The following is a 14,366-nucleotide window of genomic DNA, read 5'->3' as shown; positions in this document are numbered from 1 at the left end:
AAAGGAAAATTTAATTCTATTTGCCCTTTAAGTTAATTTTTATGAAATATATTTTCGCAAAACATTTAGCTGTATTCATGAGTATAATGAATTTTTTTTTTTTTTTTTTTGTGGTCCAGCTGTTTTATGCATTCCAGGACGACCGCTACCTCTACATGGTGATGGAGTATATGCCAGGTGGAGACTTGGTCAACCTAATGAGCAACTATGATGTGCCTGAGAAGTGGGCTCGTTTCTACACTGCTGAGGTTGTGCTGGCACTGGACTGCATCCACTCCATGGGCTTCATTCACAGGTCTCATTCATACATTAAATAGCCCTTTTATTGTTTTTGCTGGTGTGCTTGCTTGCTTCAAAATTTTAAAATAACCTCTGTGTGTATTTTTGCTTATCATTTGTCTCAGGGACGTGAAGCCTGACAACATGTTGCTAGACAAGGCAGGCCACTTGAAGTTGGCAGACTTTGGGACCTGCATGAAAATGAACAAGGTACTGGGGCTGTGCAAAACTACACAACTTCAGTGGCTTTAATTGATCAAAAGTGATGATAAAGACATTTATAATGTTACAAAAGATTCTCTTTCAGATAAATGCTGAAATATATATATATATATATATATATATATATATATATATATATATATATTCAAAAAGAAAACAGTTATTTTAAAATAGTAAAATATTTCACTATATTATTGTTTTTGCTTTACTTTGGATTAAATAAATGCAGGCTTGGTGAGCAGAAGAGACTTTTTTTAAAAAACATGACAAATCTTGACTTTTTTCCAGTGACAGACGCTACAAAAGTTTGCATTCAGTCAAATGATTAGAATTTACCAGAAAAAGTTTCATGCCTAATACAGGACTTTTAATTATAAACAAGCCTGAATTACACTGGAGATCTTATTTTGAAATATTTTTGCCTTTCTATAGCCAGCCGCTCATTCCAAAAGACATGGGCAATCAAATGTGCGCTCTCACATCCATCTAAAACAGTAAAATAAAAACACAATTGACATTCATAATGCATCAACAGTAGTTCATATGCATGTGCTTGACATGAATACACAGTATTCATTGACAGTGAACTTTTCTGAAAGCACAAACTGTAGAATGTGCAAAAACAAAACGGTTTATTCAACTCAATCAATGCCTTTTGATGTTTAATAATCACATAGAATACATAATGATTCCTTAAAGAATACTTAAAGGGATGGTTCGGAGTAGAATTGACTTCATTGCTATGCACTCCGAAGCCCATGTAAATACCCCATCCGAAGTTTTTTTTACCATAGTCAAACATTTATGGAGATATTAGAGTTTTCGAATTGCTTGTTACAGGAGTGAATGGTACATGTGATGTATCTCGTAAATTGCACCACTAAACGTGCAAGTAATCTTACCAAACTTGTACAGTAGTGTAAATAGGTTATGTACTCACAAAACGCTGCATCAGAACATTTGTAAGTCCACCATGAGTGTTTTAAAAACACGTTTTAGCCGATCCCTACTAGTCTCAAAAACTACAAATGGCGACACGTCGACGTCACTTCCCTGGTTTGAAAAAAGCACGTAAAAGTCCTCCTACAAGTTGACATGCACACAGATGTAGTAGGAGGACTTTTACGTGCTTTTTTCAAACCAGGGAAGTGATGTCGACTTGTAGTTTTTGAGACTAGTAGTTCTCGGGTAAAACGTGTTTTTAAAACACTCATGGTGGACTTACAAATGTTCTGATGCAGCGTTTTGTGAGTACATAACCTATTTACACTACTGTACAAGTTTGGTAAGATTACTTGCACGTTTAGTGGTGCAATTTACGAGATACATCACATGTACCATTCACTCCTGTAACAAGCAATTCGAAAAACTCTAATATCTCCATAAATGTTCGACTAAGGTAAAAAAAACTTCGGATGGGGTATTTAGATGGGCTTCGGAGTGCATAGCAATGAAGTCAATTCTACTGTATTTTAACTTTAAATTTTATAAAACTGATTTTTTGGACTTTTAATTATTTTATTTTACACACATATTTTTAGTATTTTTAGATGTGAGAAACACTTGCACTGTTGAACCTTGTGAATGACAAGTAAAAATAAACCTGAAGCATTTCTTCAGTCACATTAAGTGTTTTTTCAGTTCTGCTTTAGACTCTTTTGTTTTTCTGCTCTCAGGATGGAATGGTACGATGTGACACGGCAGTAGGAACTCCAGACTATATTTCTCCAGAGGTACTGAAGTCGCAGGGAGGAGACGGTTACTACGGCCGAGAGTGTGACTGGTGGTCTGTGGGGGTCTTTCTGTATGAAATGCTTGTCGGTGAGTTTCAGCATCAGCGACCACAACACTTTCTGTTCCTTTTTTCATACAGTCCGAAGTTTACCAGTAAATCACCACTGTGTTTTGTTGTTGACACTTTCAGTGAGTTCATGCACAGAAAAAAATCATCAATGCAAATCAATGCACAAGGACAACTCATTAGAAAATCATGTTGTCTTGGCATTATTTTGTTATGTGCCTTATGTGTCTTTTGTCCTCACATTTCAACCCCCCTGAGTGCTCATGTCTATTAAAAGCTACACTTCTGAGCATGGATCCCTATGACCAGAAGGGATGTCCCAGCACAGTAACTCTGCATTTTGGCTCCACTTTAAATTCTCAGAAAATAAACTGCATAAAAGCAAAGACAAATTTCTAAGAATGTGAGCTTTCCCAACAGATAGTGAGATCACAGAGCTAGGAATAGAGGAGGCATTCAGAAGAATAAGGGTCTGTGTTGTTTAACGTATCCTCAGGTGACACGCCGTTCTACGCTGACTCTCTGGTGGGCACCTACAGCAAAATCATGAATCACAAGAATGCCCTGACCTTCCCTGATGACAGCGACATCTCAAAGGATGCAAAAAGCCTCATCTGTGCTTTCCTCACGGACAGGTTTGCATGCAAAAAAGACTTTTAAACTGCAGAAGATTAGTGGAAACAAAAGAACAAAAATGTACAGATGATGCACTCATGTCTTTCTTTCTTTAGTCGTAAAGAATTTGTTTTTTGAGGAAAACATTTCAGCGTTTTTCTCCATATAGTGGACTTCTGTGGTGGCTGTGAGTTTGAACTTCCTTAATTCATCTTCAAAGGGCTCTAAACGTTCCCAGCCGAGGAAGAAGGGTCTTATCTAGCAAAACAATCGGTCATTTTCGAAACAAACTGACAATTTATATGCTTTTAAACCTCAAACGCTTGTCTATGTCTGCGTGAACTGTTTTTTCCGGTTCAAGACAGTTAGGGTATTTTGAAAAACAATTTAATTTTCTTACTCAAGTTCAAAATCACCCTACATTGCTTTTTTTTTTTTTTTTTTAACCTTTTTTTTTACCTTTTCTGTAAAGGGTGTTTTATCTTCTTTGCATGTTCACTTTGCAAACACTGATTTTTGAAGTTGAGGGAGAAAATGAGATGAGATTTTTTCAACCTACCCTAACTGTTTTGAACCAGAGATGCACAGAGACTGCTCATGCACATCCCAGGGAGACAAGATGAGCATTTGAGGTTAAAAAGTATATAAACTATATATTTAACAAACATAACCAGTCGTTTCGCTAGATAAGACCCTTCTTCCTCGGCTGGTATCGTTTACAGACTCATTTGGGATTGTTTGAAGTCGCATTTAAATCTGCATTTTGAAAGTTCAAACTCGGGACACCATTGAAGTCCACTATAGAGAAAAATCTTAAAATGTTTTCCTCAAAAAACCTAATTTCTTTACGACTGAAGAAAAAAAGACATGAACATCTTGGATGACAAGGGTGTGAGTACATTATCTGTGAATTTCTGTTCTGGAAGTGAACTTATTTAATATATCCACCACTGAAAGCAAAAATTGTGTACTATTGACACAGCTATCATAATTATCACTGCTACTGTTGTTTAAAATAGAGGTTAGGGATTTAAACAAATGCATTACTTTTATCTCTTGGTTCAGTTTCATTACCTTGTAATTTCACGACTAATTTCTGCATTTGACTCAATTTAAGAAATATGAATAGCTACAAAACCTTGAATTGAGTAGGGTTAAGCATTAAGATTAAAATTATTATCAACCATCATATCCATCTGAAACATTAAATGATCATTTGACAAGATGTTGATAAATGACATCTCTCTGTCACTGATGCTTTTTTTTTGGAGCTTGTGAGTTAAAACTCACCCTGGATCTGTTTGCATCAGTACATATTTTCATTACTGTTCTGTTGCATATCAAGAAGTGAACAAAAGCTTGTTTAATCAAAATGCATTGTGATAATCTCATCTCATCTCTCACTAGGGATGTGCGGTTAGGACGCAATGGAGTCGACGAAATCAAACGACATAATTTTTTCAAGAATGACCAGTGGGCATGGGAGACCATCAGAGATAGTGAGTAGAGCTGCTAAACCTCAAATCTGCCAGCTTAGTTATCTTTTTAATTTATTTTAAAATTAATCCGTCGCAAACATTCTTTGAATCGAATTCTCATTTATAAATGTACAAGTAAATACAAAGTGATCTAATCCTGAGTAGAGACACCAGTTTACTGTCAGCAGCTGAATTGTAATCAGCCTTGATGTTTTTGTGCTTGTTGCATTTTTTGTTTGCTGTTGTTAAAATATGCTACTGTGTTGTTGCATGTAGCTGCTGCCCCAGTGGTGCCGGAGTTAAGCAGTGACGTAGACACAAGCAATTTTGACGACATTGAGGAGGATCGAGGGGAGGAGGAGACATTCCCCATTCCTAAAGCCTTTGTAGGCAACCAGCTTCCGTTTGTAGGCTTTACCTACTACCAGTGAGTATTGAGATGCACAACAGGCGGTTGGTGCTTATAGTCTAGATGTTTGTGCTAAATTAATCAATTATTGACTTTCTGTCAGGTTTCCTCGGGAACCAGCTATAAAGGCAAGTGACAAACGCAGCTCGACGAAGGAAGATAAGAGTCATGTAAGAAACTCCAGACAGAGACTTATAAAGAGTTTTATAGCATTATAATAATAAGTCTATCTCTTAAACTGTATGACTGATTTTGTTTCTCTTATTTCTTAGTTGGAGAATCTTCAGAAGAGAATTTATCAGCTAGAAGAACAACTTCACAGCGAGATGCAGCTGAGAGATGAGATGGAGCAGAAGTGCAGGTGTTTATCTGTCTATTTGCCCATCGCTTTATCTAACCATTTATCTGTCCTTCTAAACCAATCAAACCCCTCATCCATTCAGATCAATACCAAACACCTCAACCATTCATTCACAACCAGTCAAACATCTCATCCATCCATTAATCCACCACCAGACACCTTACTAACCCAATCCATCCAAAATCAATCAAATATTTCATCAATCCATCAACAAATACCCTATCCAACACCTCATCCGACCATCCATCCATCCATCCATCCAAAACCAATCAAACACCTTATCCATCTATCGGTCCATCACCAAACACCCGATTCACACCAAACAAACACCTGATCCATCCATCCGTCCAAAACCAATCAAATACTTCATCCATTCATCCAAAACTAGTTAAACACCTCATCCATCCATCGATCATCGGTCCATCACCAAAAACCTTATTCAAACCAATCAAATGCTGCACACTTCCAACCAAAACCAAACCAAACACTTCATCCATCCATCCATCCATCCATCCATCCAAAATCAGTCAAACACCTCATCCCTCTATCGGTCCATCACCAAACACCCTATTCAAACCAATCAAACACCTCATCCATCCATCCATCCATCCATCCAAAATCAGTCAAACACCTCATCCCTCTATCGGTCCATCACCAAACACCCTATTCAAACCAATCAAACACCTCATCCATCTATCCAAAACCAATCAAACACCTTATCCATCTATCGGTCTGTCACCAAACACCCTATCCAAACCAACAAAACACCCTATCCAAAACCACTTAAACACCTCATCCATCCAAAACAATCAATGACCTCATCCATCCATCCAAAACCAATCAAACACCTTACCCATCTATCGGTCCAGTACCAAAAAAAACCCTATTCAAACTAATCAAACTCCTGATCCATCCATCCAAATCCAATCAAATACTTCATCCATCCATCGATCCATTATCAAACATAAGATCCTAACCATGTAACCATCTATTCATCCATCCAAAACCAATCAAAACACCTTATCCATCCATCCATCCAAAACCAATCAAACACCTCATCCGTTGATCCATTCATTCATCCAAAACCAATCAAGCATCTCATCTATCCATCCAAAATCAATCAAACACCTCATCCATCTGTCCAAAACCAGTTAAACACCTAATCCATCCATCGATCATCGGTCCATCACCAAAAACCTTCAAACCAATCAAATGCCTCACCCTTCCATCCAAAACCAATTTAACACCTCATTCATCAGTTCATCACCAAAACAACTGATCCAAACCATGTAAACAGCACATCCATCTATCCAAAACCAACCAAACACCTCATCCATCTATGCAAAACCATTTATATAATTCATCCATCCATAAATCCATTATTAAACACAAGATCCTGACCATGTAAACTCCACATCCATCCATCCATCCATTCATCCATCCAAAACCAACCAAACACCTCATCTGTCCACCGGTCCATCACCAACCACCCTATCCAAAACAACCAAACAACTCATCCATCCAATCAAACACCTGATCCATCTATACAAAACCAATCAATCACCTGATCCATCTATCCAAAACCATTTATATACTTCATCCATCCATAAATCCATTAACAAACACAAGATCCTGACCATGTAAACTCTACATCCATCCATTCATCCATCCAAAACCAATTAAACACCTCATCTATCCATCCAAAACCAATCAAACACCTCATCCATCCATCTAAATCGAGTTAAACCCCTCATCCATCCATCGATCACTGGTCCATCCCCAAAAACCTTATTCAAACCAATCAAAGCCTCACCTTTCCAACCAAAACCAAACCAAACACTTCACCCATCCATTCATTCATCCATCCAACACCAATCAAACACCTCATCCCTCCATCGGTCCATCACCAAACACCCTATCTAAACCAATTAAACACCTCATCCATCCATCCATTCAATACCAATCAAACACCTTATCCATCTATCGGTACGTGACCAAAAACCCTATTCAAACCAAACAAACACCTGATCCATCCATCCTTCCAAAACCAATCAAATACTTCATCCATCCATCCAAAACTAGTTAAACACCTCATCCAGGGCTCGACATTAAGGCTTGTCCGCTTGTCCGGGACAAGTGGATTTTTTGTAGGACAAGTGGAAGAGAAAATTGGTTGTCCGACTGGACAAGTTAAATTTCAAACAAAATAAAATGCCATGTTAATTAACGTTATATGCCGTTAACGACAGAGCAGAACGTGCAGCGCAAACACCGAGCGTAATATTGAACAGAGAGCGCAGCGCGCCGACACACACACGGAACGGAAAAGACCTGCTCGTGGAGTTACTGTACGTTCACACCGCCGCCGAGCTGCTAAGAGGCTCTGGCCGCCCCGTCAAGAACTCTTGTCAAAAAGTACGAGGAAGCTTGTTGACGCTTTTGCCGCTCTGACGCAGCAGCATTCTATGTTCGATCATGGGAGAGTGCGCACGCGCGGCTCTCTCTCACACGCGTCTCTCTCTCTCTCTTTCCTTCTCGAAATTGCGATAAATTAATCTGTGCGACCTCAAATTATATTTGGAAGCATTTGTGCGAGTGAGAGAAATGAGAGTGGTGCGACTCGGTTTCAAAACTGTCGCTAGCCTAACTGCTGACTAGTAGTACAAGACTAAAAGTCTTGATTAACGTATAAGTTTAAGAGACGGGGAGACGATCGCGATAGGTTTGGATAAATCTTCAAAAAGGCAATGATGTCATTGAATAAATATGCACGCTGTACGTTTCAAAGTCAAAACGCTACATGGATGTCTTCATATGAATGTATCTGAAGGGAACAGACTGTCCTCAGAAACATGTCGTTTGCATTGTCATTTCATGTCTGATAAAGTAGCGTTAGTGCTGGTTTGTGTATAGCTGTTACTATGGAAACCGTAGTATTTCAGCGCTCCTAAAGCGCCCCCTCGTGACAAACAAATTAATTTTTATTTTCAAAACATTTTTTCAGCTGTTTCTGGTCAAATTCTTGGAATTATCGATCCATGTGTAAGTGTGAAATAATTGAATTTGCCTTTTAAAAATCTAAACAATTAAGTAATACTAATGTTATATATCTTATATAAATATAAGAAAATATATACTTGATTTATCCCTTTTAATGGTATAAAGGTTGAAATGCCATTGTATTAGATATTTTGTTTTTTGTGTCTGTATCTGAATTTTAAATCATGTAATTTTGTGGCTTAATATTCTACCGTACATTGTCCAACCCCACTCATACTGTTCATTTAACTTGTGCAGCTCTTAAAAAAAAGGGTCATAAATTGCCTTAAATTGATATTTTAAAATTCTGCAGCTACACTAAATGGTGAAATAAAATTCTTTCCTTGATATTTGTTTATATTTGTGTATTGAAAACATTTTTGATTGACAATTTAGACTCTTATCTGATTTTCTATATTTTTAAAAAATGCCTTTTTTTAATTTGGGCTAGTTAAATTAATTTTTGGGCTACCAAATTCTGATGAGTACCTGCCCGAAGGGCTACCAGAGATTTTGACATTTTGCGATGTCAAATTTCGATTTTACAAAACTGAGATATATACATCATATGAAAGCTCAATAAATAAGCTTTCTATTGATGTATGGTTTGTTAGGATAGGACAATATTTGGCCGAGATACATCTATTTGAAAATCTGGAATCTGAGGGTGCAAAAAATCAAAATACTGAGAAAATCACCTTTAAAGTTGTCCAAATTAAGTTCTTAACAATGCATATTACTAATCAAAAATTACATTTGGATAGGTTTACAGTAGGAATTTTACAAAAAATCTTCATGGAACATGATCTTTACTTAATTTCCTAATGATTTTTGACATAAAAGAAAAATCAATAATTTTGACCCATACAATGTATTTTTGGCTATTGCTACAAATAAATACCAGCGACTTTAGACTGGTTTTGTGGTCCAGGGTCACATATTTCGTGCTACAGTGCACATTCTGTCAGATACAATTCTGCCGCCTCTGTGTCAATATACTATACAACGCGGCTCAGATAGCACATGTACGTCTGCAAGATGTCTGATAAAGATCTCTTGATCTGGAAAGCATCTGATGTGTACAAACATCTGGCAGGCGTCTGTCAGATGTCAGTTAATCAGAATCGGCCATGAAGAATCAAGATCGGTGCTCCTACATTTTTTGGGATGCTCCTAACTTTTTAAAGTTGGGAGCACCAGTGCTACCAAGTAAAAAAGTTAATTTCGAGCCCTGCCTTACACCAACAGTACCATATGAGTTCAAACGGGAACGAAAATTTGTAACCAAATGGAAAGATGAATTCGGCTGGGTTATTTATGAAGACGGAGAAATGTTCTGTGGCGTCTGTCGGATAGATAGTTTTATTTTTTTTCACCAAGAGTCACTACTACCTCTGGTGATACACTGTGCACATCAGCGTGCAAAGTATTACTTTGTATTATACTATGGTTCTGGAGATCCTTCTACTGTTCCTTTCTACTTCTACTTTTACGTTCCTTTCTACTGTTTCAACTGAATTGTATTAATATTGATAGTGTTTGAATGCTTTCAATGAATTCTGCATTAGCAAAAAAAATAAAAAATAATAATAATTAATATTATAAATCTTTACCCGGACAAGTGACTTTTGTGCATGGACAAGTGAAACATAAATTTACTTGTCCGAAGGACAAGTGCCTCAAAAAGTTAATGTCAAGCCCTGCCATCCATCCATCGATCATCGGTCCATCACCAAAAACCTTATTCAAACCAATCAAATGCCTCACCCTTCCAACCAAAACCAAACATTTCATCCATCCATCAATTTATCCATCCAAAATCAGTCAAAAACTTCATTCCTCCATCGGCCCATTACCCTATTAAAAACAGTCCAACACCTCATCCATCCATCAGTCCATCACTACTGATCCAAACCATGTAACTACTGATCCAAACCATGTAAACAGCACATCCATCTATCCAAAACCAGTCAAACACCTCATTCAATCAGATCTAAAGCAAACACCTCAAGCATTCATCCAAAACCAAACCCCATCTATCCACCCATCCATCACCAAACACCCTATTCAACATCTCATCCATATATCTGTCTAAAACAACCCCTCACCCATCTAGCCACAGTCTAAATCAAACTCTTCATTCAGCCATCCACATGTAGATCCCTCCATCCTCAATCCATCCACCTTTTCTCATTTAAGCTCCACATCCCTAAGTCCAAAAAAAATCAGGCTTTTGAAATCTGTTCTTTGATTCATTTCCTCCTCAGGACATCCAATACAAAGCTAGACAAGATAATGAAAGAATTAGACGAGGAGGTGAGTGAAATGATTTCATCTCTAAAGCAAGAATGTAAATAATTACAGAGGGGTATGTATTTTGTATACAAGTCTTGAATAGATCTGTTTAAACTTGGGTTTCTTGTTATTCTGTTGTCCTGCCATGATTCAGAGTAACCTAAGGAAGAGTGTGGAGGCTAACATGTCCTTACTGGAGAAAGACAAGATCATGATCCAGCACAGAGCAACAGAACATCAGAGGAAGGCTGAACAGGAGGCTGAGAAGCGAAGAAATCTGGAGAATGAGGGTGAGGATTCAGTGTCTAATACCATGGGGTATTCCAGAAAGCAGGTTATGAAATTTAAGGTCTTTAGGTTGTTTATGCATTTTTTAGCATGTTATGAGGAAAGAGAAAGCATCCCCCCATATTAAATCTAAATATTTCTAAAAATTTAAATTTCCTTTTTCTAGTGTCTACTTTGAAGGAGCAGCTGGAAGACTTGAGGAAAATGAGTCAAAACAATGAAAAGGTCGCCCAGCTGCAGAACCAAGTAAGCTTATCAAGAACACTTTGGGAATTATAAATATTATAAGAGTTAGACGAGGAGGTGATGTATAGTTAATATATACAATATACATATGTACTCAAAAACTCACATGTATATTATATGTTATTATATTATGTATGAGAATGTGTGTGTATGTACATAAATGAAAGTACTGTGGCTTGTCAATTAACAAACACCGTCTCACACAACCTTGTCCTCATAGCTAAGGGAAGCCAACGACCTTCTGCGGGCTGAGTCTGACACTGTGGTGCGTTTGAGAAAGAGCCACACAGAGATGGGGAAGTCCATGAGCCAGCTGGAGAGTGTGAATCGTGAGCTGCAGGAGAAGAGCCGTGCCGCAGAGAGCGTTAAACAACAGCTAGAAAAAGAGCTGCTTCTGGTGCAGACCACGCTAGACACAGAGAGACGAACCTGCAGCCAGGGCTCAGAGGAGATCAGAGAACTGCAAGGTAAGAGTGGGCTTTGAGCAGAAGCTTCCATGTGGCCACACTGCCATTAAGCCAGATCAGTGAAGAGTTGAAGTTCTAGCTGTCCTGAAAGGTTCTTCTATCTCCATCGATGATTATCTGTTTTTTGCTTACCTTTCCTCCCAAGGCCATTCTCCCCTGATTACTCAGTTTGGCTGAAGAAATGGGATGCACTTGAGCTAAAATAAAAAAAAAAGCATAAAGGATAAAACATAACATAAATGTGATATTTGATGTCTGCAAAGTTGTCAGAATCAGTTTTTGCGATGGAGTGTAGATTGAGGTTTAAAAAAGAATAAAGGGTTGTTTTGTTTAAAAATGTGAGATGCAGTGCTCAGGAATTATTTTTTTTAAAAGTGCAGCACAAAATGCCGCCTAGCTGTGCCAACTTGCTACTGTAAATAAGCGCTTGCCCCGCTTCTGGGGTCTTCTGATTGGTCCACTGACATTGATGAGCGGCGGTTAGTGTAAAAGTTGAAATTCTTTTAACTTAACACGCCATCTTTAAAAAAAACGCTGCTCGTACAAGATGATGCAAAAGAAGTTAGTCACAGGATTTTAAAATTTTCGTTTTTAATTTCTTTCATTTTTTTTTTTTTTTTTTTTACAATTGCATATATGTGACCCTGGACCACAAAACCAGTCATAAGGTTAAATTTTATAAAACTGAGATGTATATAGAATATGAAAGCTCAGTAAATAAGCTTTCTACTGATGTATGGTTTGTTATGATAGGACAATATTTGGCCGAGATACAACTATTTGAAAATCTGAGGGTGCAAAAAAATCAAAATCCTGAGAAAATCACCTTTAAAGTTGTCCAAATTAGGTTCTTAACAATGCATATTACTAATCAAAAATTACATTTTGATACCTTTACAGTAGTAATTTTACAAAAAATCTTCATGGAACATGATCTTTACTTAATTTCCTAATGATTTTTGGCATAAAAGAAAAATCAATAATTTTGACCCATGCAATGTATTTTTGGCTATTGCTACAAACATACCCCAGCGACTTAAGACTGGTTTTGTGGTCCAGGGTCATATATTGCATATGGTGTGCCAGTAGGAAATACTAAATTTAAAAATTCTAAACATTCCCATTTCAAATCTTTTCATAATCCAAAGTGATGTAATTCTGTTCTTTGTCTCTTTGAAGCTCGTATCACGGGTCTGCAGGAGGACAACAAGAACTTGAAGCACAGTCTGTCTAAAATGGAGCTGGAGAGGAAACAAGTGCAGGACAGATGTAACGTTCTTGAGAAGGTGCTGTTATTTTTATTATCGTGTAGATTTTACATAAAAAAATCGCAGCCTATTAGGGGCCTCTTTTGACTGTTTTGTACCAATTTTTATCGCCATAAGTTACACTACCAATATTTACAGTTGAGATCAAAAGTTTGCATACACCTTGCAGAATCTGCAAAATGTTAATTATTTTACCAAAATAAGTGGGGTCATACAAAATGCATGTTTTTTGTTTTTTGTTTGGTACAGACCTGAATAAGATATTTCACATAAAAGACATTTACATCTAGTCCACAAGAGAAAATAATAACTGAATTTATAAAAATGACCCTGTTCAAAAGTTTATATACATTCAGTGCTTAATACTGTGTTGTTACCTGAATGATCCACAGCTGTGTTTTTTTGCTTAGTGATAGTTGTTCATGACTCCCCTGTTTGTCCTGAACAGTTAAACTGCCTGCTGTTTTTTTTTTTTTTTTTTTTTTTTTTTTTTTTTTTTTTTTAAATCCTTCAGGTCCCACAAATTCATTGGTTTTTCATTTTGTGTATTTGAACCCTTTCCAACTGTGATGATTTTGAGATCCATCTTTTCACTCTGAGAACAGCTGAGGGACTCTATATGCAACTATTAGAGAAGGTTCAAACACTCACTGATGCTCCAGAAGGAAAAAAAAAATGATGTGTTAAGAGCCGGGAGTAAAAACTTTTGAACAACGAAGATGGGTACAATTTTCTTATTTTGCGTAAATATAATTTTTTTGTCATTTAGTACTGCCCTTCAGAAGCTTCAGAAGCTATAGATGATGCTTACATGTTTCCCAGAAGAGAAAATAAGTTAATTTTTACCCTGATCTTCAAATTTAAAAAGTTTGCATCATGTTTCTTTCTGAAGCATCAGTGAGCGTTTGAACCTTCTGTAATAGTTGCATCTGAGTCCTTCAGTCGTCCTCAGTGTGGAAAGATGGAAATGCATAGTCATTGTTGGAAAGAGTTGGAAAAACCAAAGAATTTGTGAGACCTGAAGGATTTTTCTGAAGAACAGCGGGCAGTTTAACTCTTCAGGACAAACAAGGGACTCATGAACTATCACTAGACAAAAAAAAAAACACCGCTGTGGATCATTCAGGTAACAACACAGTATTAAGAATCAAGCGAATGTAAATGTTTCAACAGGGTCATTTTTATAAATTCAATTTTGTTATTCAGGTCAGTATTAAATAAAAAATAACATGCATTTTGTATGATCCCTCTTATTTTGTTCAAATAATTAAGGTTTTGCAGATGCAAGGTGTGTGTAAACTTTGACCTCAATTGTGAGTGTAGACAAGGTATAAAGTTGAGACAATGTAAAAAAATTTTTTATAGTTTATGAAAATGAATGTAATTAAAAAAAAGGCACATATCAATTTGCACCTTCTAGAGTTTCATGACTGAACTAGTCATTCACTAATGCACACTGAATGGAAAATGTGAGGATTTAGCTGTTTGCGACTGTCTCACTGTTAAAATGACTCATAATACTCAAATAGGGTAGAATGAAACTATTTTCAAAATGTTATGTAATTACTTACTGACCTGATCTGAGCAAAGTTTTATTC

The 14,366-nt window shown here is 37.0% G+C and overlaps 1 protein-coding gene across 1 annotated transcript in view; it reads left to right on the top strand.

Moving 5' to 3' along the window:
• The window catches only part of rock1 (Rho-associated, coiled-coil containing protein kinase 1), an 88,524-nt gene that overhangs the window by 43,086 nt on the left and 31,072 nt on the right, over positions 1-14,366 (top strand). The window contains exons 5-17 of the mRNA XM_073848328.1: positions 120-295; positions 405-489; positions 2,178-2,322; positions 2,799-2,937; positions 4,325-4,416; positions 4,672-4,822; positions 4,908-4,974; positions 5,077-5,165; positions 10,472-10,520; positions 10,654-10,789; positions 10,954-11,033; positions 11,254-11,500; positions 12,680-12,786. Of these exons, the coding sequence (XP_073704429.1) occupies positions 120-295; positions 405-489; positions 2,178-2,322; positions 2,799-2,937; positions 4,325-4,416; positions 4,672-4,822; positions 4,908-4,974; positions 5,077-5,165; positions 10,472-10,520; positions 10,654-10,789; positions 10,954-11,033; positions 11,254-11,500; positions 12,680-12,786 (1,563 nt within the window). The remainder of the gene's footprint in view (positions 1-119; positions 296-404; positions 490-2,177; positions 2,323-2,798; positions 2,938-4,324; positions 4,417-4,671; positions 4,823-4,907; positions 4,975-5,076; positions 5,166-10,471; positions 10,521-10,653; positions 10,790-10,953; positions 11,034-11,253; positions 11,501-12,679; positions 12,787-14,366) is intronic.

The sequence above is a fragment of the Garra rufa genome, chromosome 10 (genome assembly GCF_049309525.1).
Source record: "Garra rufa chromosome 10, GarRuf1.0, whole genome shotgun sequence".
Taxonomy (NCBI): Eukaryota; Metazoa; Chordata; class Actinopteri; order Cypriniformes; family Cyprinidae; genus Garra; species Garra rufa.
This window is presented reverse-complemented; position numbering and strand designations above follow the sequence as displayed.